General features: G+C 36.7%; 4 protein-coding genes across 7 annotated transcripts; 2 read left to right on the forward strand and 2 right to left on the reverse strand.

The window, feature by feature from the left end:
• Window positions 1-145: 145 nt before the first annotated feature.
• LOC112561010 (splicing factor, suppressor of white-apricot homolog) lies at window positions 146-9,418 on the reverse strand. Of its 3 annotated transcripts, none has more exons than XM_025233130.1 (16): window positions 8,682-9,342; window positions 8,154-8,320; window positions 7,758-7,856; window positions 7,474-7,618; window positions 7,031-7,104; window positions 6,528-6,756; window positions 5,600-5,673; window positions 5,283-5,368; window positions 4,663-4,920; window positions 4,007-4,205; window positions 3,649-3,838; window positions 3,256-3,426; window positions 2,742-2,921; window positions 2,346-2,550; window positions 1,965-2,216; window positions 146-1,228 (listed from the first exon to the last, which is right to left on the reverse strand). In XM_025233130.1, the coding sequence occupies exons 2-16, from the start codon at window positions 8,280-8,282 to the stop codon at window positions 610-612; spliced, it is 2,910 nt and encodes a 969-aa protein (XP_025088915.1). In that variant the 5' UTR covers window positions 8,283-8,320; window positions 8,682-9,342; the 3' UTR covers window positions 146-609. The 3 variants fall into 3 exon arrangements, with proteins under 3 accessions (XP_025088915.1, XP_025088916.1, XP_025088914.1); XM_025233131.1 differs by having other exon boundaries at window positions 9,200-9,338; XM_025233129.1 differs by lacking the exon at window positions 7,474-7,618 and having other exon boundaries at window positions 9,200-9,418.
• Window positions 9,419-9,556: 138 nt separating this feature from the next.
• Window positions 9,557-13,086, forward strand: LOC112561014 (transmembrane protein 199-like). Its single transcript, XM_025233136.1, has 6 exons — window positions 9,557-9,783; window positions 10,204-10,277; window positions 10,478-10,567; window positions 10,753-10,783; window positions 11,665-11,783; window positions 12,039-13,086. The coding sequence occupies exons 1-6, from the start codon at window positions 9,588-9,590 to the stop codon at window positions 12,117-12,119; spliced, it is 591 nt and encodes a 196-aa protein (XP_025088921.1). The 5' UTR covers window positions 9,557-9,587; the 3' UTR covers window positions 12,120-13,086.
• Window positions 13,087-13,237: 151 nt separating this feature from the next.
• On the reverse strand, window positions 13,238-21,676 carry LOC112561012 (mitochondrial RNA pseudouridine synthase Rpusd4-like). 2 transcript variants are annotated; one of them, XM_025233133.1, is made up of 8 exons: window positions 20,051-21,528; window positions 19,450-19,571; window positions 19,106-19,150; window positions 18,577-18,718; window positions 16,732-16,832; window positions 16,432-16,481; window positions 14,431-14,673; window positions 13,238-14,114 (listed from the first exon to the last, which is right to left on the reverse strand). In XM_025233133.1, the coding sequence occupies exons 4-8, from the start codon at window positions 18,588-18,590 to the stop codon at window positions 13,920-13,922; spliced, it is 603 nt and encodes a 200-aa protein (XP_025088918.1). In that variant the 5' UTR covers window positions 18,591-18,718; window positions 19,106-19,150; window positions 19,450-19,571; window positions 20,051-21,528; the 3' UTR covers window positions 13,238-13,919. The 2 variants fall into 2 exon arrangements, with proteins under 2 accessions (XP_025088918.1, XP_025088917.1); XM_025233132.1 differs by lacking the exons at window positions 13,238-14,114; window positions 14,431-14,673; window positions 16,432-16,481; window positions 16,732-16,832 and having other exon boundaries at window positions 18,581-18,718; window positions 20,051-21,676.
• A 19-nt stretch (window positions 21,677-21,695) lies between these two features.
• LOC112561013 lies at window positions 21,696-25,433 on the forward strand. The gene is made up of 3 exons (XM_025233135.1): window positions 21,696-22,340; window positions 22,796-23,084; window positions 24,314-25,433. Exons 1-3 carry the CDS (start codon window positions 21,793-21,795, stop codon window positions 24,485-24,487), a joined length of 1,011 nt encoding a protein of 336 aa, XP_025088920.1. The 5' UTR covers window positions 21,696-21,792; the 3' UTR covers window positions 24,488-25,433.
• The last annotated feature ends 679 nt before the right edge of the window (window positions 25,434-26,112 follow it).

Consider the following 26,112-nt stretch of genomic DNA (forward strand, 5'->3'; position numbering starts at 1 on the left):
CACCATTTTTTTGCTATACAAATCTCTTCGCTAGCTTGAACATTTCAGTTTAACTGTCCTGTATGTAAAAACTTAAGTGGCAATTGTGTAGGATAAGGACATTTAATAACTTTGACAAAACTTAACATAAGAAAAATATTTTTGATATTTTTTGAAGTTTTTGTTTTATTTTTATGTTATTCTTATATTAACCAGATGAATACAGTTGCCAAGTGTGATTCTTGCATTCTCCAAGGGCATTATATACAGCAGTAGCACAACAGCCATTGAAACTCATTTTGAGCAGACATCAAATAAGTACTACAAGCACTCCAATGGAATTATAACCACCATGCAAAATGTACTTCTTCCAGATGTTGCAAAAAATCTATGCTGGACATTGGGTCAAAAATTACTATTTCACGTCCAATACAAACATCTAGCACACAATCTCTGACAGCAACACACAAAGTCATTGTGACCTTCAATTTCCCACAACTTCATCCTTTCCTTTTACCTTTCATTCTTGCACGAGGCCACATGCATGCTTGCACATACACACACAGAGGGATATACGCACACCCACGTGCATACTGAATTTATGTGTCGGGATTCAAAACTAAATGTTCTTCAACAATCCATGACATGAATATCACCACTCCAGTCTTCAACCGCACAGAATTCATCTGGCCCATTGCTGCTGACTGTTTTTATGAGAGATGAGTCACTGACTGAAGACAAAACATGGGATTCCTCTTGACCTTCATCAGAACTAGAGCTGGAATCTGAACTGATCACTTCTGGGATAGGTGATAAAACTCTTTCAATCGACTTCTCCTTTAAAGGTGATTGCATGAGAGATTTATCTGCTGCATCTGAGTCATGGGTTTGACTGCAAGATGGCTCTTTCTGCCTGCTACTGGACCGGCTTTTGGTTTTGCTATCTTTGCTGCCAGACTCCTGGCTCTTGATGCTGCTTTTTTTGTAACGACTTCTGTCTTTCTCTCCATCATCAGTTTTGTAACGACGTCTTTCTTTTTCTCGATCATCAGTTTTATGCTTGTCCTTCTTGCTCTTTAACTTGTCTTTCTCCTTGTCTTTCTTTTTCTCCTTGTGCTTGTCCTTGTGTTTTTCCTTATCTTTCAAGTTATCCCACTCGTTGTCTTTGGATCGTCTCTCCTTCGATTTCCTCTTCTCCTCTTTTTCTTTGGATTTATCACTCTCCCGGTCTTTCTTTTTGCTGGGTGTCCTATAGTGACAAAAGTGAGAAAGAATGAGGGAAAACAAAGTAATTTCAAAAACACAGATGTACAAAAGAAGGTCCCTCTAAATTAAGAACAAAATTACCATCATTTTATAAGTGATGACAATGCACAAAATGCAAAATTTTATAGCATTCTTTTCTGAAGTCCAGTCTTTTTTGCTAAATGTCTATAACCCAGAAGTGCTGATAGACAATGGCCATGACCTGTTAACTGAAGATTCCAAACTTATTTTATGCACCTCCTAGTCTTTTGTTCTGGTTTTGCAAACATGGTGCTGATAACACTTGGAACCGTGAAATGATTCAATAAATAAAGGAGGGAAGCATATATGGAACAAAAGATACAAGTACAGACAGCAAACCTTTGGTTCTGAAGACAAGATATAGGTAATTCATAATCTTAGTCAAAAAAAAAAAAAAGGCAATGATTGTTCATAGATATATTTGAAAAAAGGATTGTGCATGAATATACACTGCAGATGCTTTAGTACATGGGAGAACCAGGAAAAGTTGATAATCAGGTGATGCATGTCTGTGTACAAAAGTGATGTCTCAAGTTTGACCTCTCTGCGTTTGGAGGTGTTATCTTGAAAATGAAAGGGTGAGGGGTTGAGTTACCCAGACTTTCGAAAAATAGTATTTTGTACTTATTCTGTCATTAGAAAACAAAATTTGTGCCTTTAGACCTAGATGATGCAAGACATTGGTTTAAAAGACTTACTTTGATCGGGAACGTTTATGCTTTTTCTTGTGCTTGCTGGACGTGGGAGACGGTGATCGAGATTTAGATTTTCTAGTGGTCTTTTTTCGTGGTGATTCACTCGGTCGTTTCAAGGGAGATCGACTCCTCATGGCTGGGGATGGAGACCTTCGTGACCAGGAGCCAAGAGGTGAGATTCTTGGACGTGTGCCAATGTGAGGTCTCCTTGGTGATCGTGACCGTCTTTGAGCAGGACTGTATCTAGGAGGTGATCTGAAAAGAAATCGGAGAATATTGCCCTCAAAAAATCAACCTCAGAAATGGACAGGTGACAACTTCTGAAAGACACTAATTAATAAGTGTCTTTCAAATTTTTATTTTCATAAAGAGGCCTGCTATTACCTTCTGGGATTAGAATACGCAGTAGGGGGTGTAGGTGACTTTGTTCTTCGTTTTTTCCGAAAATCCGAGGGTGATTTTGATCGGGAAGTTCTCTTGGATTTGTCTTCCCATCGAACTGGTGTCCCGGATCGGTTGTTGTATTCAAAAACAAGAGGAGAGTGGGGCTGACTGTTTACAGGAGTCACTGTTGGGGAGGATTTTGCTTCTGTAATTGACGGAAAGAGCAAAAATTAATGATAAAAACCTCTTTTTTAAAGTTACTACATTTCCATTGCTTTATGAAACCCCCTTTTTTTAACTTCCATGCAAATGAAAACGCTCCTTTTGCGCTGCCAATTAAGAAGCAAAGATAAAAAAATCTTTCTCTATAAGAAATATGCCATTGGCAGAGAATACCTGAGGCAACTTCGCCACTTCCACCTTCATCAGGGAAAGGTGATTCTTTGACAATACGAAGCAAATTGATGAACATGGCTGCCTTTCGTTTTCTCTCTAGCTGTAGCTGCTTCTCCCTGGCTGTACTCATCAGTTTGTCTCTGGCAGCAGCTACTAGCTTATCTTTCAGTCTTTCCTCGGCTAAAGAAACAAAATGGCTTTAAACAACATATCAAGGAGCAGGGGAAAGAGGACACAACCACCCTAACCTTCACCAATGTCTCACTGCCCCTTCTGTTGAAACACTTGTCCTATGGATGACCTTATGCAACTGAGCAGAAAAGGCTATTGAAAAGCTAAAAGTATGAGATCAAACAACTTTAATATGGTACTGCCAACACAGCCTAACAATAAAAGAAAGTAGCAATTACAATTTCACTGAAATCTAGACATTCAAATAGTTGTCCATCTACCTCACACACACACAAAAAGTCATCTTGCTTTACTTATGAAGACCCAGCAAGAGCAGACTTACCTTGTCTACGTTCCAGCTCCTCTGGTGCAATTGGTGCCTTAGTGTCAGAAGTTGCAGGCACTGATGCAGAAGTTGTGGAAGATAAGTTAGTTGGTAACAAAACTGCACTCCCACGTACATCTGGTGAAGAAGATGGTGAACCACTGCCTTTCTCTTTTCCATCAGCATCACCTGGAATGTCATCAATGTGGCCAGTAAAAAACAGAAAATAAGAATACAAAAAGGTATTTTCAACCGCCACAATTTAATGCTCGTCTGTTTATTGTAAGCAATTTACTGAAACCACCATCATTGCTGTATAGTGGTGTGACGACCAACTTAAAGAGCAAAGTACAGTGTTATATTGATTGGCTCATCTAAGTGTGTATATCTCTGACAGTACTGCCACTGTACCTTCTGTCTCTCCATCACTACTGTCATAATCAAACAGGGGCCGCTTCAGTGTGTTGACTGCATCTGGCTCTCGACTGCGCCCTTTGATAGAGAAACTGATGCTGCGATTAGCTTGCGCTGCTTCTTCTCTTTCTTGTTTTTCACGTGCTTGTTCTTTTAGTTTTTCTGCCTCCATTTTCTTCTTTGCCTCCTAAAATAAATCCACATTTAGTCTCAGGAAAAGAGAAGGTGATAAAGACATCTGAATGAACAGCAAGGGCTCATATTACCATACTTGTCACCACCAAGCATGTATCATGAATATTGTCACTTGAGAACAATAAGTTCAAAACAGAAAGCTTGTTTATTTCATACTTACTTTAATATGCATTTGCTTCTTGGAATCATAATAATGGAAGTGAACATGGCCGGGCTCCAAGAAGGCAAAACGAGGGTCTTTCTTGCTCTTTACCACTATCTCAAACTCTAAACCATTCTTTGCCACATACATGGCCATGCGGTCAATGATAGGCTGTATGTCAGGTGGTGGTGGTACTTTGTCACTTTTAGCCGAGCCGCTGCAGACAATGAAAGGTTATTTCAAGGTCATTTGTTCACCAACCAAGTGGAAGTGTTATTTTGACCATGCATGTTCAACTGAACTTATTTAATGAAACTGACAATCAAGTATCTCTTAAATGAATGTCAGTGATTGCGAGATTGAAGAAAATGTAGCCAACATTGCAAAGAGCACCATGAACACAAACATAGAAACTCCAATACAAACTGTTATAAAAATTTAGAACACGATTTTCAAATTCAATATTCTAAATTCAATGAAAGATGGTAACTGTATGGAACAGAGACTTCCTGTCATGAAAGTAGGTTCCAAGGCAGAAATAAAAATAATATTCTTGTAAAATTACAACAGCAACTGTTAATTAAACTGGATGATTTATTAGTCATAGTAAAAAAAAAAATATGAGAAAAGAACAAGATGACATTGCATAGTTGTGAAGACCTTGTCTTGCTTACCAATCTTCTTCATTCAGAGCTGCTAAGTCGCCTGCTGAATGAGGTCTTGGAAGCGGGCCAATAGCTTCAGTACCAGGAGGTGGGGGCTGCTCCCGCTCATCACACAAGCCACTCTGGTGAATGCGTTGGTGGAACCCAGCAACTCTGAGGCTGTGAAGAGGAGAAGAGCTGCCATAATCAGGCTGAGCCATAAATGGTGGTAACGGAGGTGGCCCCATATCAGGTACTTCATCTTGCTTTTCTTCTTTTGTGTCAACTCTGCACAATATAGGGATAAAATTTATGTGTCATGATCATTTGTTATCTCTGCAAATGACTGGAAAGTCTAACATAAAAATTTGATGGGAAAATGTTGGAAGTGTCTTTTAATGTGCAAATCAACACTTTCCAAACAATATTTAGACTCTAGTCCACACCAGTAAAGCAGACTATCCATAAGCTCCCCACCTCACCTCAAAGACTAGCACCAGTCAAAGGACAAATGACTGACTGGAAGGAGGTTGTGTGGAAGGGCAACGAAGTGTGTCAACTGGATTTTCTTTAAAACATCCCCATATAAGTGCATTAAGTGTAGCCTACCTAAAACAATAATGATGCTGATAGCAGTATTTTAAACACACCTGGAAAACTTTTTAAATGATGTGATCAGCTGACCGTAGGGAGTGTCATGGATAGAGATCTTGGGCATGATGATTGGCTTAGGAGGCTGCACACAGTTTAAAAACAGAATTTTCAAACCATTTTAGAAAAAGTGAAACTAAAAAATGTGCATCTAAAAAAATGTGTGCCTAAAATTAACAAGAACAGAAAAGATAACTTTGTTTTGGCCAAAGACAAGAATTACCAAAAGGGAAATTATTAAACATACTTGAAACAACATCCAATTTGCTATTTGTGGCAAAATTTGACATTTCAGTGTACTTTTTTCAGAACTCACCGGGGGTGGTGGCAAAGGCACAGCTGCAGAAGAGTTTGACAAACTTGGATGAAGGTAATGATCTTTGTCATATCCTGCACACACACACACGATGAGACAAGTTAAGCCAATTTCAAACATGCTAGCCTTGAGGACAATTTATAATCACTCCTATGTCACTTACATACTTTTAAGCTCATGCTATCTGAACAGAACTTCCCAACCCTCAATTTTTCACATCACCTGGGAAAAAACTCTGTTATAGCTGCTGTATAAATTTTTGTTTTCTAAATGGACTACACAATCATTACCTTTCTCTCCTTCCCTCCACAGCATTTTTATTGTTACTTCTCTCCTTTAGCAACTACTGTGTTATCAGGTTGATGGTGTGATCTGAAAGATGATTTCACTTTGTACATCTCACCCTTGTCTGATTTAATAACACCAGAATTCTATTGTCATCACCTCAAAATATGCAATTAAAACACTAAAGATGTACACAGATTTAATCTGCAAGATGCAGACATACTGTTGGGAAGAAATTCCCTGGAAGCATTAAGTGCCTTCTCAGTCACCTGAAAAGAGCTGGTACCAGCACAAGAAGTGCATCACATTTGCCAATGAGCCAGCCACACAACAGCAGCTCAATGCAGCTGAAAGCCCAGACATAAGACATCAAAGATTTCTTTTTTTTTTTATGGCAAAGTTGATGCTTTTCACATAATAATGATGAGCAAAACAAATGTACAGTCTTTCCCTGCCACCCCACCAAATGAGACCTAATCACAGTGACAATCTAAGAAAAATATACCATTTCAAATAGATCATAAGGATCACCACACAAATTTTTACTGAACAATATGCCAAAGGTCTTAACAGACTGGACCATTCCATCAAATCATCATATTCTGGTGGAGTTTTCTGTTATTTTCTTCCAATGTTTTTGTACCTGCCATCTCTTCTTTCTCTTCCTGGTCTTGCTGAGGTCGATACTTTCCATCTTTGATCATCTGCACCAAATGTTTGTAGTATTGGTTTAAGGGATGCTCAAAGTTGAGAAACTCAAACTGTGGATTTCGGGCCTGCTTTGCCTTCACCATTATCTCCATCTGAATACCATGCTTTGCAATGAAAGTTGCTGTTTTCTCTATTCGAGTATGTTCCTTTTCCGTTTGTGGCTGAAAAGATAAAAAAAGCTATCTTTTAAATAAAGCAAAGTGTGTACATTAGATAAATAAAAAACTAGACAGTATCTGGCCACTGATTTATAAAGCCTTTAAATCTCTCTCTCACTCTGAATTTCCCAGATGACAAAATCGTTTTGCAACAGTGATACTCCTTAAGTCATTTCAAATGAATAAGAAGGAAAAGAAGTTCAGGCATCGTCCCTGTTAGAGCTGAGAATTAAGATATAAGTAAACATTATTTAGTTAATAACCTATCATGACTTACCACTTCTACATCTGAAGGTATTCTTAGTTCTTCTGCAGGAACAAACTTTTTTTCTTCTTCAGCAGGCTGCTCATCTGCAATTAGATTTGTGGTCAATGTGTAGTCATTTAATGCCTGTGGATGTCAAATTAAATATCAACCTCTTAATGCTGGAAAAGTTTGTAAAGCCTTTCTCAGAAACCCCTTAGCTTTTACGTTCTTTTTAACTTGCTCTTTCCTTTTACTTTTTTTTTTTAATTTATAAAAAGTCAGCATTACTATTAACCTATCAGACACTCTATTGTAAGGACTGGACAGCCGACTCCTTATTTAAAAAAAAAAAAAATAGCTAAACATTAATTTTGTTTCCTCTCCCTTCAAGAATCATTCAATATTTCAATCCTCATGAAAATAAGCTTCTAAGATAAAATTTGCTTAGTTTAAATCTGTTGGTGTAACTCCACCTGGAAACTCCCTGGGTAGCCTGCTGGTCCCAAGCCCAGATGAAGGAGGGTTAGGCATGGGGCTAGCAACCCCACCCTGTAAAACAACCCATGCTACAGAAATGCAACAAAAGTTTGCATGGTGTAGTTGTGGCCCTATGCTCCACTGGAAGTGAATAGGAAGAAGAAGAAATTTGCTGGTGTATTTCGTGAAAACAGTCTGATGATCACAGCAATGTTGAAAACATATTTTCTTGTTCTCTCAACTCTAGCACACAATAATTAAAAAGATAAATCAATCTTACATGTTTCTGTTCCTTCTCCAGAAACTGGCTGATCATAGCTGAAGCCAACTGCTTTGTAACCTTCTTGCAAGGATTCATAATAGCGCTTCCATTCCTCTTCTGCAATGAAATATTAAGTCCACTTTGTCCACCATTTCAAACACTGACACTTTTCTGTATATCAAAACTTAATGAAAGCAGCCTAATCTCATCCTATTTACAAATAATGTTATACTTTTTTCTCTTGTCTATCCTTTATAAAACAAGTTACAGTGTATAGCTGCATCACATTTTTTTTTATTACTGCTTCTCTATGAATGGCAGATGCTAAGTTAATGCTTATCTTGCTTGCTTGTCTTGCTAACCCTGACATATTTTAAAACCTGTTAATATTACTTGCTTTTTACACAGTCTTACCTTCATACATATTCTTTTCCTGAATATCAGTGTGCAGTTCGAAGTAGCGCTCTTCATCACAAGCTGCCTCAATAGCCTTCTCCTCTTCACTGAGCTCCACTGGGAAGCCTTTGACCACGTCAGCATCATGCTTGGTCAGGTCATACAGGTGCCCTCTTCCGTCATATCTACAGCACACACAAATCAAGGAGACAAGTCACTACCATCCTTCACAACTTTTAGCATGTAAAGCTGAAATAAGGAATTAGCAAGTTTACTTTGTTTAGGTCACCAAAAAGGAAATGTTTGTAAAAATGTCAGCTGTGTTTTTAAATAAGCACAAGCTACATTTGCAATAATCCCTGATATTAAAAAACCAGCAAAACACTTTATCAACATATTTTCTGGTGAATGACCACCCTTTAAGTATTTTTTATGGCATTACTATGGCACTTGGGCGTCTGCGTGTTTCCTACATGTGTGAAAGATGATGAAACATCCAAATAAAATGCAAATACAAATCTTTCATAAATCCCTGACATGTCATACCAATCATTGGTGAGTGGGCCTTCCATAGCAGACACAACCTGAAATGAAAGCATTCCAAAAAGATCTGCCTTACAATTGTGTAGGGTCTCTGATTTATAAAGACACCCTTAAATTGCAAAACATGGCCAGGGTTCTGATGATGTGGTAGGCCCTGGAAGTCATTCTGGATTCAAACGATCCAGACGGCCACTTGATGCTGAGGTTTCTGTCTGCAACCAGCCTTGAGTCTTAGATGGATGGTATTTATCTCAGGGCTTTGTGATGTTTTCCATGATTCCTAAGGCTCCTCCCCATCTTGTTGCGGCGTAAGGGCATTAGGTGACAAGAAAGTCTAAATTTTGTCTATGTACATGGAAATGTATATGCCCTTTCATTCTCCTATGGACGAATTACATCAGCGTAATTTCAACAAATCTGAAAGAGAATGAGTGTTATCACGACCCGAGTGTTTATTTTGCGCGAACGAAAATTCGATGGTGGCTACACCAAAAGCAAGGTGCGAGCTTTTGAAAACCGACCTGTCGATCATGAGTCTCTCATCTCCCATCCATGGAATAAGGTGCTTTCCTTCGTCGATCTCCTTCGCCTTCTCATCATCCCTAAACAATTTACAGGCATATCCGAACATGAAGAGATCCTCTGTTTCATTCTTTTGTATTATTTCTCGATCAGAAGCGGTCGAATCACTCCACCACAAAGACGTCGCCATCTTGGTTTTAATCTTTCAGAACGTCACGTCGAGCTAGCATTTTCAGAGATAAAAAAATCCTTTAAAAAAGTTATAAATATTGAATGAAACTAAAATTTGAGAGTTTTTTATCGTTTAATTTAATACTTATTTCGTGACCTCAAGGGCTCGAGTTTCTTCATGGTTTTTTGTGCACAAGGGGAGATAATTTGTACACAATGGAAGGCATTGAGAAGGCGGTTCCTTCCGTGGAACTTACAGAAAAACTCCAGCGTCTTTTCAAAGAAGCTGAGAAAAGTATAAAATTAGACGAAAAAACAAAAAAAGAACTAAAATATTATTTACACGCGAAAACTGGCGCTCCTGTCTCTTTTCGAGTTATCCGCAGTGTCCTTTCTGCATTGAATGATGAGGGTATACTTTCTTCACTACTTATCACGAACTAATATCCTATATACGACTGTGCTATTTACAGCTAGTACTATCGTCGATATTCTTTGAGGCTTTATAAATCTGTGATAGCTACTGTTCTAATCTGACAGTCTTTTGAGTCTGGATTTTATTGTATGAGTGAATTTGAAGATACTTCCGTTAATGCAATTGATACTGTTTTAAGATACTTATAAAGATATAATAATTATCAACACACAGATTAGCAAGACATGATTTACGATGATTACTTTAACATGCAAAGAATTTGCTTTGCAACAAAAATGGATTTTAATTGTAAAGATATTAGGAAGGCAGCTGGAATTCTTATTCCCATGCATCTTTTGTCTACACCTGTGACTACACTCTTCCAATTTTATTCAATATTATTTTACATTCACGCAGGAAAAAATATCTATCTTCATGAGATGCTTGCTGACAGTGATCTTGTTTTACCAGGTGTTAAGCTTCCGCCCAGAGTAAGTGACCTTAAATTAAATAGCCTGGATTTTTTATGTCTTTATAGTATGACTCTAATGAATCAATAATAAAATTTGTTAATATCAATTTGTCCTTAAACATGAAAATATTTCATCTTTCAGATATAGGTGTAATACCGATAGATCCAAATGCAAACAATTATGACATAATTTTTTGGCTATTTTTCTCCCTTTTCTAGGATCCAGAACTTGAAGCAAGAATTCAAAGACTGAAAGCACTGGAAGCTAACCGTGAATATCAAAGAATGACACAAAATGTTGATGTCAGTGTAAGTAAAAAATAAAAAGCTTTAAATAAGTTTGTAATAATAGCATATTAATCTAAAGGCTAATTTGATGACCATAAAGATATAAAGGGCATGTTATGAGTAAGTTCAAAGCACCAATAGGTGCATTTATAATGGGCATGAAGATTTGTAGTTTGTTACAACTCTGGCTTTGTTTTCTTTTCTAGAGACATGAAGAAATAACCTTCAGGGAGGATGGTATGTTAATATATTTTGCAGCTTTAACCCTCTTATCCAAACTATACAAGTTAACTAGAAAATCCAGATGATTGTTTTATTTAATAGTAATAGTATGTTTTTTGGCAGTGATTGCCTGTCAGTTTTCTTGCCTGTAAGAATATAAATTAACACTGGTTAATTCTTATTATGTATGATTAGAATGTTTTCTGTTACATTTGCATTTTACACTGGGTTTAATCAAGTCCGCATGGCAAATGTATTGAAAAAAATCTTAACTGCCAGCTGGAAAGTCCATGTTAATAGAAGGTCTTGCTGTTTGGTTGCTAAATCAAACAACTTTATTCCAGAGGGCAATTAATAAGCGTGCTATAAGGAAGCAGTCAAGAACCACACAGCAAATCGATAATGCCATCACACACTCATACTCCCCACACCAGAAGGACCCCCATACAATCATCAGTCAGGCGCATATGTATATAATTACAACTAATTCACACCCAGTAGTGTTCAGAAATCCTACTGCTGAAATAACAAAGGACAGCCTCCAATCTACTAACAATGCAAGTTCGTGGTCTAACTGGCAGAATAAATCTGACCAAGTGAAAAAAACATTTAAAATGAACGTGAATTTATAGGCGTTTGAATTCATGCATGGTTTGTTGAAGGGAAGCAAACTGGTTGATCTCCCTATAACAAGCCAAGTTATGACCTGATTTTGTTGGATTTTAGCTAGTCTTAATAGGGAGGCTTTACTATAGGCAATTTGCAGGCAATATAGTCGTACTTAATAAATAGCTCAGACACAAACTCTTTGTAGGACATATATTTTGTGTTTGTCCATGTACATATTAACATTGTGTTTTTTTGTCTTTTAAATAACATTTTTGCTGTATTTGTAGTTAAAAGTATGAACCGGCAGCTGATTGCAGTTTTCAACTTCTTGGTTACTGTGGGAGGAGCCTTTGCCTTTGGATACAAAGGTGTTGAAGTTGCATTTGGCAGCAAGATGTTTCCTTTGGTAATATGTCAGTCTTTAAATCTGATGTTTTTCCTGAGACTATGTGTAGATTAACAAAATTATTTCCTTGCAAATTTAAAACAATTCTTACACCAGATAGTTACAGCGATGTTGAGGTCTTAAAAATTTGTTAAACCTATACAAACAAAAAAAATTGCTTACGCATTAAAAGTTCGGGAGGACCCCTTCATTTTCGTCATGAAATGGCGAAGAACAGGGATTAAAATTTACCCCAAAGATTTTAGTCTGCTGCAGCAAATGATGTGTGGTCTTCTCCTTGGAACTGTGGTGTTCTTTGCGGACCTCTACTTTCTTATCAAGTTTAACCCTGTGTAGCAGGCAGAGAGTTCCACAGCAGTGCATTTCTACTATGTGCATAGTTCTGAAAATAGATGTGCTGAAGTGTGCTCATCAAAGAAAATTCCAGGCAGGAAATGGGCTAAAAGACGAGCAAATTTTTCACCTGGAGCAATTTAATCTGTTGCATATGTACTTAGATTTAAGAACAAAATTTTGTGTAGATGATATTTGCAGCATAAGTTCTACCAGAGAACAAACCAAGACAGAGGTGATGAAGATGCTTAAAAATAAAAGGAAAAAAAAGTGATTGCACTCAGAGATCTGATCCTTGCAGATAAAAAGACGAGAAATCATTCCATTGTTCAAGAACTTAGAGTTAATGTTTTTGAAAATATTTAAACAATGCATTAACCCTTTCTTGCTTCAGATTATTATACTTAATCACAATAACCTCTCATAATCATTTAAAAATAAGTTAAATTACCATTTACAATGTACTGTGTGCATGTGTCTGAAATAAAAGTAACCCATGCTTATAGTAAGCAAGGTAAACAAAATGTACCCTCAGTGTGCATCAGGGGTGGGGATTGTCTGCAAAATTATTTTATATGGCCAAGCCAGGCAACTGCAGGCAAGACTTGAAGTTCAGCAAATCATACAATGTAAATTCATTAAACATAAACCATAATAATAATGTAAATTTTGAGGGATAAGCAAAGAATGTCCACTATGGGATGGACAGGATGCATACGAATATATGATGGGACAGACATGTTTCATGTGAGCTGCCTGCAGCCTACTTGGATAACTTTGCAGAATTATATGTGCATGTGACCTTCACCCCAAGATGATGGTAGACTACTTCCAGTTTGATGTCAGGTTCTTATTGTATGTAGTGTTTTTCGACTGTGTTGGTTCTTACAATTAACAAATGATTGTCTACATGGCGGTGTACCTCAGTGTATATAATATGCAGTTGAAAAAGATATCACTTGCAAAAATTCTTTCAGGATTATTTGTGCGTGTGTAAGCTTGTGTGTGTAGCATGTATTTAGAATGCCATGAACTTTTCCGTGAGGGGGAAGTACGTGTGTACCGAACAGTTATGATTATTAATGTATTTCACTGCACAACTACCAACAGAAAACTGTGCATTAGGAAAAACAATCCTTTATTACTATATACTCTGTTCTCTATAGACACTTGTTAATTATAAACATATATTTCATGAACACCAAACAGTTGTTTTGCCATGTTTTTCACAGGAGCAGAGCATATTTTTTGCACACATAATTATGAATTGGATTGTGGTGATTTGGAGGACAGCAAGCAGGATGGGACTGTGCATGTTACAAAATTGTTAACACTGGAAAATATTAGCAGGTTGAGTTTTAAGTAATTTCTTATGGCCTGCAGGAGATGTTATAAATATCAATATGGTCCTTGCAGGTGAAAAGGTTCCCCACCCCTGCTGTACATCAAGCCAGTGACCTCAAAGAATGTGACATTTCTCAAAATCTTTAATGATCTCTAAAGATTGATAATGTTGGAACATAATGCAGCCTTGACTGGGATAGAGTTTGCACCAGACAAGTCGATGCTGTTGAAGCCAACAAGAAGAGAACTGGAGTGAAGAACGGATGCTTTTTTCCCAGCTTTACTATAGTTGCAAATAATTTTCAAAGCATAATACAAAAATGTTCTTTCCTTCCCATCCTACTTCCCTCGCTTAGGATGTAACAGCACCACTGCAGAATAATGTTTGTTCACAGATATGGAAAAGCACTTTTACAATAACAGCACTTAACAATTACTATGAGATTTGAATCCTTTATCTTAATTGTGTGGAATTTTTATTTTCAAAGTTGCAAGATTCTTTAGAAAGTACTTTGGCACTTTGGCTTTAATGAAGACATTTTTATCACCCCGCCATTCTGGTAGTACCAGTGCCTTAGCATGAAGGTGCATAGGCAGATACCGAACCTGGGCTTGACGAAGATTCAGCTTTTGGAGAGCTTCCGGAAACAATTTCTGATAAAGCAGTGAAACATAAGTGATCATTGTTTCCTGGTCATGATTAATCTTTAATCTTGTCAGTTTGAATATGACAGTCTTTTGTCAGAGTTATAAGGAAATAGTATGTTAGGTAACTGTTGCATACATTTAAATATCTGCAATAATGGAAGTGACTTCTTTCAGTAATGAGCAAAATAAAATTTACCTTCAATTACTCCAGAAATTACATGATTTTTTTTCCATTTATTCTGTACTCATCCCACATTAGTTATCCTTATGAATCCTTCTCTACAGTCTGCATCTAAAACATCTAAAAGTGCTTGTAACTCACCTGAGGTGCCAAACGATCAAAGTGCGAATATTTATGGTCTCCCAGCACAGGACTATTCATCCCCTGTGCCAGGTGAGCTCTTATCTGATGCTGAAATCCAGTCTGTGGTATACATTCAACCAGTGCCATGCTGTCTCTATGTGCCAAAACTTTGTACTGTGTGACAGCTCTTGAGCTCTTATCATCATCACGAAGAGTTTTCATTTTCTCACCCACAACCCTTTTTTCAGGCTTGATAACTGTCTACAAAAGAAAGAATGAAATAACATTTGATAAATATTGTTCTGATTATGTTAGTGATAAATTTTATTTTAACAGCAGAAAAAAAGAGACTTATTACAATTTGTCAAAGGAGAAGATTTTAAAGGTTTAATTAAAAACACACATAAACACTGCCTTTAAGGAGGGGGGGGGGAAATTGGTGTTTTACGCCGTGTCAGCAACTAAGGCTATATTACGGCAAGCAGCCAGCCCTGTATGCCTTTAAGGACTCAACCTAGGTTAAATATTTCTGAAGCTACTTTGCATGGGTCATTAAAAAATTTGAGCAAATTTATGTGCTTAAAGTTAAAAAAAAAAAAAAAAAAAAGTGGTGAGACAATAACCAGAATCCTAGCTATGCCAAAAATTCTGTTGCCAACAGAAAGCTGTACAGCATCAAATGACAGTTCATTGCACTTCTCTCTTCTTGGACTTGAGCATCAGGAGAAACCTGCCGATTTTATAACTTACAGTCTTCTATTAGTGACACGGCACTTTTTGTCTTGTGCAAGACTTAATCTAGTGTCCTTTCGCATACATTAGCCACTACTTTTTATGACATAAAGGTCTTCAAATCTGTGACAATATGTTAGGACAAATGCTTACCTTGTCAAAGCTACACTAACAGCTAATGTGAAAGATGATAATACATGTTAATTATGCATATGCATGTTAGGACATTTTATCTTTGTGGGTGCAAAGGTGTGAATGTCAACTTCTAAATGTTTGTACCTTATCAACAACTAGGGATTATTGCCTCAATTTGAAGGAAACTATAAAGGAGATAAACACTATTAGAAACATTTCCATTTTGTGCAAGTCTTTAAAATCTCCAGTATGTAAAGGATACAAAATTTCAAAACAAAAGAACAGCAGCATCTAGATAACCTTGACATAATAAAAAAAAAATTGGGGGTAGGATCACTTCATCAATATATACTATAAGAAAAATGCTAAATATTGAAACAGGATGTAAATATGAACTTGAGTTAGAAGTGAAAATTGGTACAATGGTCGAGCCAGCAACTAAGGCTATATCACGGCCAGGTAGCCAACCCTGTAAAAGGATGCTACATGCAGAGAAAGAACAGTGCAACAGTGGGAAAATGATGCAACCTTAACTAATATAAATACAAGAAATGATTCAGAAAATGTATCAAGCATGATTGGAAGCTATTAAATATCTAACATCTCCATGCTGGAAAAGGTAGAAAAACTTAAGCATGTCAGAAGTGGTGTAAGGGTGATCCCAAGAAATTCAGTATTTAAAATGTTTCAGTCTGAAACACATGCACAATGTGTACAACTTGCAGAGTTATGTGATAAACACATGCCAGGTTTCCCACCCTTTATTGGACATGCTAATAAATGTTAATTTAAAACAATTTTGCAGTGGCTTCCTGAACTTAAATTTTGTCTCAGCAACTGTGTCACAAAGCATCACAGACTGCAAAAGTAATTTAGTACTTAAGCTTGTTTGCGATCACTGAGTACTATTGGCCAAGCACATAAGTACTATAAGCTTTGTATGCAAACATTATACTATGGTAATGTTTGGTCATGCCTGAAAAGCAGATCCCCTTGTGGATGAGGATTTCTAGAATCATGGTTCATGGCAGGTATGAGTAGTTTTGACAGCTTTGCTAATGTTTCAGAATGTCATACCTGAATAGCAAACATTTGTTAACATTCTGCTGTTCACTTTAATAAGCAGTATTAATTAGCATTATGTGTACCAACCTTGTAAACGTCATTGATTTTTTGCCTTGCAAGTGGTACATCAATGACACCTGTAATACAAATTTAAAATCTATTATGTTCAGAAATCAACTTCTAAAAAAATGGAAGGAGCTTTTCCTTGCCAGTCTAGACTGTATATACATACTGTAATAATTTAATGTGGTTTCAGGCCAGATATAAACAGTAAATATTAGAAGAGTGAATGTTAATCTTACACAGAATTATAAATTTGATGAGGACAGCTGTTAACAGTCAAGAACAATGGATGAAAGTACCAAAAAGGTAAAGAAATGCACAAACCTTCATGAGGCTGTGGCAAACCCTTGGTAATTGTCCAGTAAATCTTTTTCACCTCGCGTCTCCGGAACATGCCCAGCAACTGCCAAGAAACCTCAGCAGACCTGTATAATAGGAGATACAGAGTACTCAATAAGCTCAGCAGACTTATAGAATACGAAACATCTTTATTAATACCTTTCAGGAAATTATTATCTGCCATGCAAATATAGCATCAGATATTATATGATACCTCAAATATATATATCAAAAACAATGGTACCAGGTGCCAGCTATATGAGAACCTTCACTTAAAGACCTGTCCTAGCCATGATTTGGTTGTACATACAGATTGCCGCCAGAATAAAAGAGTGCAGATATTGTGCAGTTTTGGCTCGGGGAGCTCTATCACTTCTGTCTATGAATCTGTTGTCGAACTCCTGTCGGAGTCATCAGCTAAAATTGTAGTCAGTTTGTTGAATAGAAGCTTGTGATATAGTATCTCTAAGTCATTCTGTACCCTCCCAATCACTCCTGCTTTTTTAATGTTTTTGTTCAGCTTGTCCCTATCCTGTCTGGCAATGCTCCCACCCCAGCACACTAGGCCAAATGTCACAGTGATGCATGTTACAAAAGTACAGAATAATTGCAGGAGTTTAGGGCGGGCATTAAAAATTCTAAGTTTTCTCAAACACCAAAGGCAGATATGCATTTTTTTGACAACGCTATCAACATGTGTTTTCCAGGTGAGTTCAATGTCAATAGTTATACCTAAATATTTGTAACTGTCTACTTTTGTTATGACCCAACTTTTAATAAGTATGTCATCAAAAACAGCCTTCTCTTTCCTGAAATCTACAATCATTTCTTTTGTTTTTGTATCAAAATGCTCAAACTCCTGTCTGTAGTAGAAGTCATCATTGTTGGAAATCAGTCCTGTAAGTCCAAAGTTGCCTACAAATTCAACTACATGGTAGTTTTCATTCCTGTGTCTACACTGCAGTGTACAAGGCAAACAAGAAAGGAAAGAGTACAGTCCCTTGGAGCACACCATTATTGGTGTATCAGAAATGACATCACTAGAAATTCTTATAAATTGAGTTCTGCTGATCAGATAGTCGAAAATCCGCAGAGTTCTGGTATCCACATTCATCTGAACTAGTTTTTCAACAAGCAAATAACATTGCATTGTGTTGAAAGCACTAAAGAAGTAAAAAAAACATTAGACAAATGGAGGTGTTGGGGTTCTCCAGATGTGCGTAAATACTTAGACATATAAGCATCTTCTGCACTAAATTTACTTCTATAGGCAAACTGGTGAGGGTCTAAGGTCTAATGAGGTCTAATGAGGTCTAGTAAACACTTGAGTACAAGCTTTTCAAAAACTTTCATTACAGCAAATTTGCATAAAAGGACACACAGAGTACTCTTGATCTATTGATACTTCTCTCATTCAACTATTCTTAGTTTTCCCTTCTCTCCTTAATTATCTCTTAACAGACACGTGTACACACAAATATTTCTTTTCACTTCCTCCCTGAACAAAAAGAAAATAAACACATCAGAAAATGGACTGCTTTGCAAGAACCAGAATTCTTTTAATTTATATATATTTGTTCACAATGAGATTTAATATTCTTTTAGCGATTTATCTTCAAGATAGGAACATTAAATCTCAAAACTGCACATAATTTAGAGCAAGTGCTTCTTCTGGCTCTTCCATTGTCCATGCATTTCTTGTGAAAAACTCACTATTCCCGCCTGAACCAATCAGCAGTTAGTATAACCCTTACATCCTTTCACCACCTAACAAATCATGTCCCTTTTTATTTTTTAACCATTAGAAAAGCATATTAAATCCTCACTGACTTTGCTAGAAGCATGATTCCTGTGGTTTCTTTATCAAGCCTGTGGACCAGATGCAGTCTCTGAAAATTTCCACGGCCAGCATCTACAATCCGACTCAAAGGCTCCAGCAACTGACCAACACTCACCCGAACTCCTGGACCACCTGTGCATAAACCAGAACTGGCAGCTGTAAGTAATCTTGGTACTTGTGTTGCTATGAAGATATGCATCACAAAGTAAATAATTTGTCATTTGATCACATTTTTAAGTACAAGCATTCTGTAATAAATTGACCCCAGTCATCTGAAAGCATTTCTGCAACTTAAGTAAATATTTCCTCAAATAGTCATTGATGAACATGAAAGTAGTGGTGTGAGAACATTGTGAGCATTGTTGTTTTAAATATTGCTGTTAACAGACACAAACATTTGCTACCGAAAAAGGATGTTCTTGTTAAAAACTATGAAAATCAAACACCACCAGAAAATGAACCTTTCCAAGAGCTGCACAGAAAATTTGACATTTTTAGAAAGCCAGAAAAAAAACTGACCATGTGATGCTAATCCATATGGCTTGTGAATAGCAATGAAGTCATCTGGTGAAATAAAAAATTAGTAATACAACTGATCTATGAAAAACCTCTTCAAAATAAAAATTAAGGAAACAAAACAGATGGCAAGAATATGAAAAAACCCCAAAATAACCAATAAAAGCTAGGTAAGCCAACTACACAGCAATACATTATGCAAACATTATTAAGCATTTATTACAGTGACATTTGTTCACATTAGATGCTTAATTTTATGATGGAATATAATAATTTTCAATAAATCAATCCCATAGTTCCTATGACAATTAACATAGTAAGTAGCATAAAGGCAGATGTTAAATCACCATTCTCAAATATAATGCTTGCTGCCAGAATCTTGGTAATATCTGCTGCTGGTAAACGCTCAAAGTCGGTATCTGTTCTTTGATCTCAATCACCCTCATCCTTTCTGCAGAAAGTTTCTTTTCTGTCAAAAATATGATAGTAATTAATAGTAATAGTGATAATTCTTGCTTTTAAAAGCACAGCATTTCAACACATCTATTAGTTTCAATTTGCTGTCTCAATCCATTCATTTAAAAATGATTTACAGAAAAGTACAAGCACTTTAGATTTACAAAACTGATTCTACTGAATCCTGCAAGTGCCAAAGCACTTGTCATATATAGCAGCAAACTCTGTTACCAATTTAACTGTTATGCCCTAACACAAGAGTGTAAAGAAAAGCAATCTGTTGTGAGGTGTTTAGCAACAGTTAATTAAAGTCATGTTGAATTTTTAACTTCTGAACTGAAAGTTTAAACAGCTGCTCCTGTCAAAAGCAGTTTCTTGATTTTGATATCTTGCAGTGCTAAGAGTTGCTACTAAGTTTATTTATCCAGAAAGTCCACATGCAAACAAAAAACTAAAGCTGTCAAAAATAATTTTAATTAAACTGAAAATTACCATCTGTTAACTTGTGCTTGATATCTTTTCGAATTGACATTGCCACATCATAAGCGGTTTGTGAATCCTCATGAGGCTGGTCCTTTCTCTGAAGTGTCTTAGATCTCTCTTCTGTTGTTACTAGTTTCTGGTTTGGAATTTGCACTGTGAACTTTGTTTTTGCTGTTTGCTGATTTGATGCCTGTGAATAGATGGGCTGCCGTCCAGTCACCGCTTCAGTGTGAGTGCCCTGGAGCCTTCTAAAAGGTTTATGCTGCACATTTTCATTTATGGTATTATGCTGCTGCACTTCTGTATCAAACAATAATGAGTGATTGTGGCTGCCACCACTGGTTGCATACTGTGCATCAATAAAGTTGAACTCTTCATCTTTCTCTTCATTTTTGAAAGATCCTTGACCTAAAATCTTCTGAGATAAGCCAGTCTTTGGTGGTGGTGCAGATGTGGAGTCTTGTGCATAACATTCATCTTCACTCTTATCCCATGTAAGTTTTGCGCTATCATGAAAACTGAAGACTCCAGAATATTTCTGAACCTCTGCATCATTAACAGAGTCCATTGTATCATTCTTGTTACTACAAACACCAGGAAAAAACTGTTGGTCAATGTATGACAAGTCAGATTTTCTCTCTGGTTCACCACTGGCACATGATGCTTCTTTTTGGTCAGAGTGAAGAAGAGGTGAAAAGTAAACTTGATCAACGAAGCTGTCTTCAGGAGGGTCACTACTAGCAGGATGATCTTTGGCATCAGTATTTGATGCATGGGATTGAACTTTCAAGCCATTTTCTAAATCTGTTGTCGGGATGTTAGAGATAACTGTTTTCTGCCTATTTGTATTGTTATTTAAATTTATATGAGCCCCAACATATGGTGTTATTGTTATAGTCTGGTCATTTTGTTCGCTTACATCCAATTGGTGTTTTGATTGGAAGCTTGTGTTATTTGCTGGTGTACCAGACTGTGATGTATCTGAATATTTAAAAGAGTATCTGTTCTTTTCTTGCATCGAGAACGAGTTTCTTGTTCTTTTTACCTTTGTAACAGTCTTATCTTTAGGGCAATCGTCTATGAAGGGTTTGTCTGCCCGAGATGAAGTTAAGGCCTGTAGAAATGTTTCATGGTTAAGATTGTGTAAAACTGTTTTTTTCCCATAACTATCTAAACGAATTTCTCCAAAAGGTGCTTGGTATATGACTTCCTTAGGTTTTTTACTTTTTTGTCCAGATGGAGTAATAAGATGTTCAATTTCTGACTGGGACAGACGATGAGGCACTGCTTCGGAGTCAGCATTTGACTCTGATGGTTTTTCTGCAAGGTTTGAATTTTCTTCGATGCCAAAGAAATCTTCATGTTTTACCGAAAAGTTTCTCCTTACGTAAAGTAATGAAACTGAGCTTGCATCAGTATTTCTTCCAAGATAATTATTTAACTGAATGAAATGCTTCAAGCACGATTTCCTCAAGGGCGCAGCCATGTTTTTAAAATGTATATAAATACAAAACCAATGTTACATTGGTATTTTGAGATCTGCTTGATAGTTAAAAGTAATCCTTGACTACTAATATTACTAGTTACTGAGAAATTCTGAAACAAAAAATTCAGAGTATTAGTTTTGTATTCAGAAAAGTGTCTTAAGGTTTTGGTTAAATAGATAACAAGGAACAGTCACTCTCGTTGCAGGTTGCTTATGGTTTATTAAATAGTTTGATTCTTTACGGGCAGGGCACTTGTCGTTAGAAATGCGTCTTTATTCTCTTTGTCGTGTACTTTTGTATCTGGTAGTTGGCTGTGGGGTAGTGGAACTTTTCATATTGAATATTGTAATTATTTACACTTTTATATCTCTGAAGCAGGAGTTTAATGAAGTTTTTAAAAGTTCGTCAGACTTATCTGTAATTGACAAACTTCTCCAAAGGCCTCTGTTCCGGGACCTGATTTACCACGGAAAGAACGGCGGATTTCTTTCTTTGCTTCAGGAAACCCTTGAAAGAGTTTACATTGTTTCAGAACCGTGTAGGTCTGCCTCAAAAGATGCTCATTTTCAACGTCAGATCAGCTATCTCGGCTTTGACGTTTCTAGCGCTGGAGAGGCAAATTACTTACAAAAACGAATTCAGTCAAGGGCCAGCCTCTTTTCTGATCATTACATGTTACTGATAGTTGACATCGGAGCGAACGATGGGTTAATGTCAAGCAACTCGTTTAATTTTATACAGCTGGGTTGGAATGCGACGCTTGTTGAACCACAGGTGGCTGAACTTAATTTGGCAAAAACCAACATTGAAAGGTATCAGCTTCCAAGCGTCAACCCTCAGAAAAAAAGAAAAAAAAAAGAGTTCATTATTCATATGGCAGAGACTAATAATGCATTGGATTTTTTTTTTCTTGCTTTTGCTTAAATATGAATTTCATTTATGATGACAATTATTAATATTAATTAAACAGACACATTTCTTTGTCATCTAATCCAGGAATGCAGTTTACAAATGTACAGCATTGTATTATTTTCATCATCACACTACTCATAGTTTTAGTCTCTCAATAAAAGAACAAGTGAAACATGGCAGGAGACCAAAGCTCTCATATTAAACCCCCTCCACCACCACAAACTCTGAAGTAGTAAATTGTTAAGTGCGTAACGGGAGGGAGAATGTGTGTATCTGCATGTGTGCATGAAGTAGATGTTGTAGGGAACTGTATGGTGTCTGTTGTTGCTTCATTGAGTGTGCTATTTTTTGGCAGGTATGTAGATCCCTACAATGAGAACAAGCAGATAGTAAGATTTGTAAACTGTGTCATCGGGGATCATGATGGTTTAGAGGATTTTGTGCTGCAAGGATCCTCTCTAGGCATGGAGAGCCATGTTTATGATCCTCGGCGAGCTGCCTATGAGGCCAAAAGGGGAACTGACACTGGCAGTCAGCTGATTGTCAAAGTACAGAGTATGACTGTGCCAACCTTCGCAAACAAGTACAAAATTCCTGTAAATTTTGGAATATTGTCTATTGATGCAGAAGGATTTGGAGACAGGGTGAGTAAAATTTATCATCATCATCACCATCGTAAAGCATATTTATATAGTGCCATTCCCAGGCAGGCTCAAAGCGCTGTACATACAGATGCAAACAATATTAGAAGAAACATAGAGATGTTGCACAACAGCATGTTAGGCAAGTGAACACAATGAACCTTTGCATGTTTGAACTAATGCACTCACAAACACATATGCACAGTGACTGTAAGAAGTTTCACCTGCAAGCTGTCTTAGTATGCAGGAAGTTCTCATATTAAAAAAAAAATTATGCCCTGTGTTCTCATTTTAAAAATTGTCATTATGAAGGAGGAATGTATTATGATGTCGTCATCATCATCATTAAAGGATAAACTTAAGCTTTAGGTTACTAGCACGTTTTCAGAACATAGAACTATTATTAGACTGTTACAAATAACTTAGTAAATATTAAATTTTTTGCTAGAATAGCACAGATTGATGGACATCTGTGATTCATATGTTTATGAAGTCCAATTAGGTCTTCAAATGAGGTCTTAATCTCTATCCAAAACCTAAATGAGAACTGCAATGTTCAAAAGCTTGTATCTCATGAACAAAACTTTTTTGCTCAACTTTGGGCATGTGTGTCTTTAAATAAACTAAATCCAGTCATTTGAAAATGATTTTGCATTGGGTAAACCTTTAGTTTTGAATTCATGTACCACATAATTTATTTCAGTCAGTGGCAAACCTCATGTGAGACATTGAATATAACGGCACATGAGATACTGGTCTCATAAGATTATAATGAAGCTGAAAAAAAATGTTTGCTGTATAACAGTATGCAGTGTCATGCCAGTAGTAGCTTCGTAATATCATGTTTACTTTATCTCTCAATTGCATTGTTTTAATTTGAGCATGATTTAATCTTGTTTTGATTTTCATGACCCCTAACTGTCCATAGCTAATGTTACACATCATTTGATTGACCGGGAAGTAACACTTAAAGTGATTATGAAGGGAAACCAATCAGTGGTTAGCCATGATTGTCCCTTTTCATCATAGCTTAGTTGTGTAGTAGGCTAAGCCGTCAAGATTTACATCTGTATTCGATGTTTGTGAAATGACAAAATCACCTAATAATGCATTTCTCAAAACATATCTCTGTTATTAAGCGGTGTATGACTGTCTTAATGTTTATGTCTAATGATTAAAAATATAAATGTAAACATAAAATACCAGACCTTCAATTTTGTTTACGTGCGCAGATTCTTCACCAGTGGATAGACAATGGGTTCAGACCAGCATATATATTGTATGAGCAACTACGCAATAAAGAACCACTGAGCAGTACTGTTGAATATCTGCAAGAAAACAGTTACAGGTTTTTAACTACACGAGGCTGGAACCATATTTTTGAGCACAAGCATTTGGAAGAATGAGGCTTTTTTTGAAATTTGGTATAAAAGTGAAGAAGAACAGAGAATTGGTAAATAGGGTGAGCGAATGCTGTAATTTTATGGGTTTCTTATCATTCCATTGTACAAGAAAGATTTTTTGAAAGACTTCTAGAGCTGCGCCTTTGTCACTCCATTTACAAATATTTATATTTTTCCACATATATTGCCATTTTATTGCTGTGCAAAAGAAAATAATTGTGCTTATGTTATGTTGTTACCAACGTGCAGCACTGAAATAAGCTTGCCAGTTCGGAGACTGAGATGTAAAATTGGAAGCTACAGCTGTTTCATTCTGAGGGGTGAAGGAATGCGTAAAATAAAAGTTCTTGTAAATACTTATGCTATATTTTAAACCACTTGTGGGACCTATTATGCAAAAATAATTATTTTGTAAGCTTTTGGAGACCAAACTGCCAGCATTTACCTTGGCTATTCCACTTGATCATATTGTTTTAAGATCAGTAGACTGTCATTAACTATGTACCAATATGTTTTTATACATCTGGGTGGGAGCAGGTGTAAATTCCAGAGAAGATGTTCTCCAAGTAGTGTTGCAGAATGTGAGTAAATGTATTAATTTGCAGCGTTGTTGCTCTTTCTAAGTTAGTCATTTTATTGTGCTCTTATTTATACAGACTTTCTAAAATATATTGGCTCTCTTTGATCTCTTGATCATATGTATACAACATATCAGTGTTCCAAGTCAGTTCTCACTCAGTGTCTTTTAAAATTATTTTTGAATAATATTACTGTGAGCTAAGCTCAGGAATAACTTAAAAAACATAAATTTAATGGAATGTTATTTACCTATTAACAGCCAAGTCTGCATTAAATTTTGCACGTTGAGTATGCAAATGTGTTATTTAAAATATGTCTCGTTAGAGTTTGGCAGCTGGACATAACAGACTAATAAAATAATTAAATATGAGTAAAAATGTTTGTGCTTATTAGAACATATGCAAATCAGCTGCATCCTGTAAATCTGTGGATGTGTGCTTGTTATTTCTGGTCTCTCGACTGAGACAAGGGAGAATACTGTTGTAAAAAAACTTAATTTTCCGTGCGTTTGTAAGGGTTGTATCCCTTACATGAAAGCGGGACTCCGATGTACTGGGAAAACTAAAAATCAGGTTTGGAAGAAAACACGTGAGAGTCAGTTTTCACATTTGTCGATAAGGCTCAGGATCAGGTGCGCGAGGAAACCGGACACATCCGCCCTTGGTGAACCGGACACAACGTTGAGAGAGGGACTGTAATCATCCCGAGAAGTAGTAAAAGGATGAACGTGCGAACACGAACTTGTATTACTGGACTGCTGGCACACGATTTTTTCCAGTTAACTACTAAAACGATGCAGGAGTGTACAAAGCATTAAATAGTTTTCTCATTTTCTTTGAAGTTGATTTGGATAAAATGTTGGTTTGAAGAGCAGTATTTGAGTAGGGATATAATTCCACGAGCAGGGATTTGAGATTAAAGGTCGGACTAAGGAAGGGAGGCATTTCCTAGCATTCATTTGACACAACAGGTGAGATGTGTAGGGGGTAGGAATGTGACGCGAACGTCTAGACGCCAGGGTGTGGTGAGACCTACATCCGGGTGGGAGC

The sequence above is a fragment of the Pomacea canaliculata genome, linkage group LG4, assembly GCF_003073045.1.
Source record: "Pomacea canaliculata isolate SZHN2017 linkage group LG4, ASM307304v1, whole genome shotgun sequence".
Classification (NCBI taxonomy): Eukaryota; Metazoa; Mollusca; class Gastropoda; order Architaenioglossa; family Ampullariidae; genus Pomacea; species Pomacea canaliculata.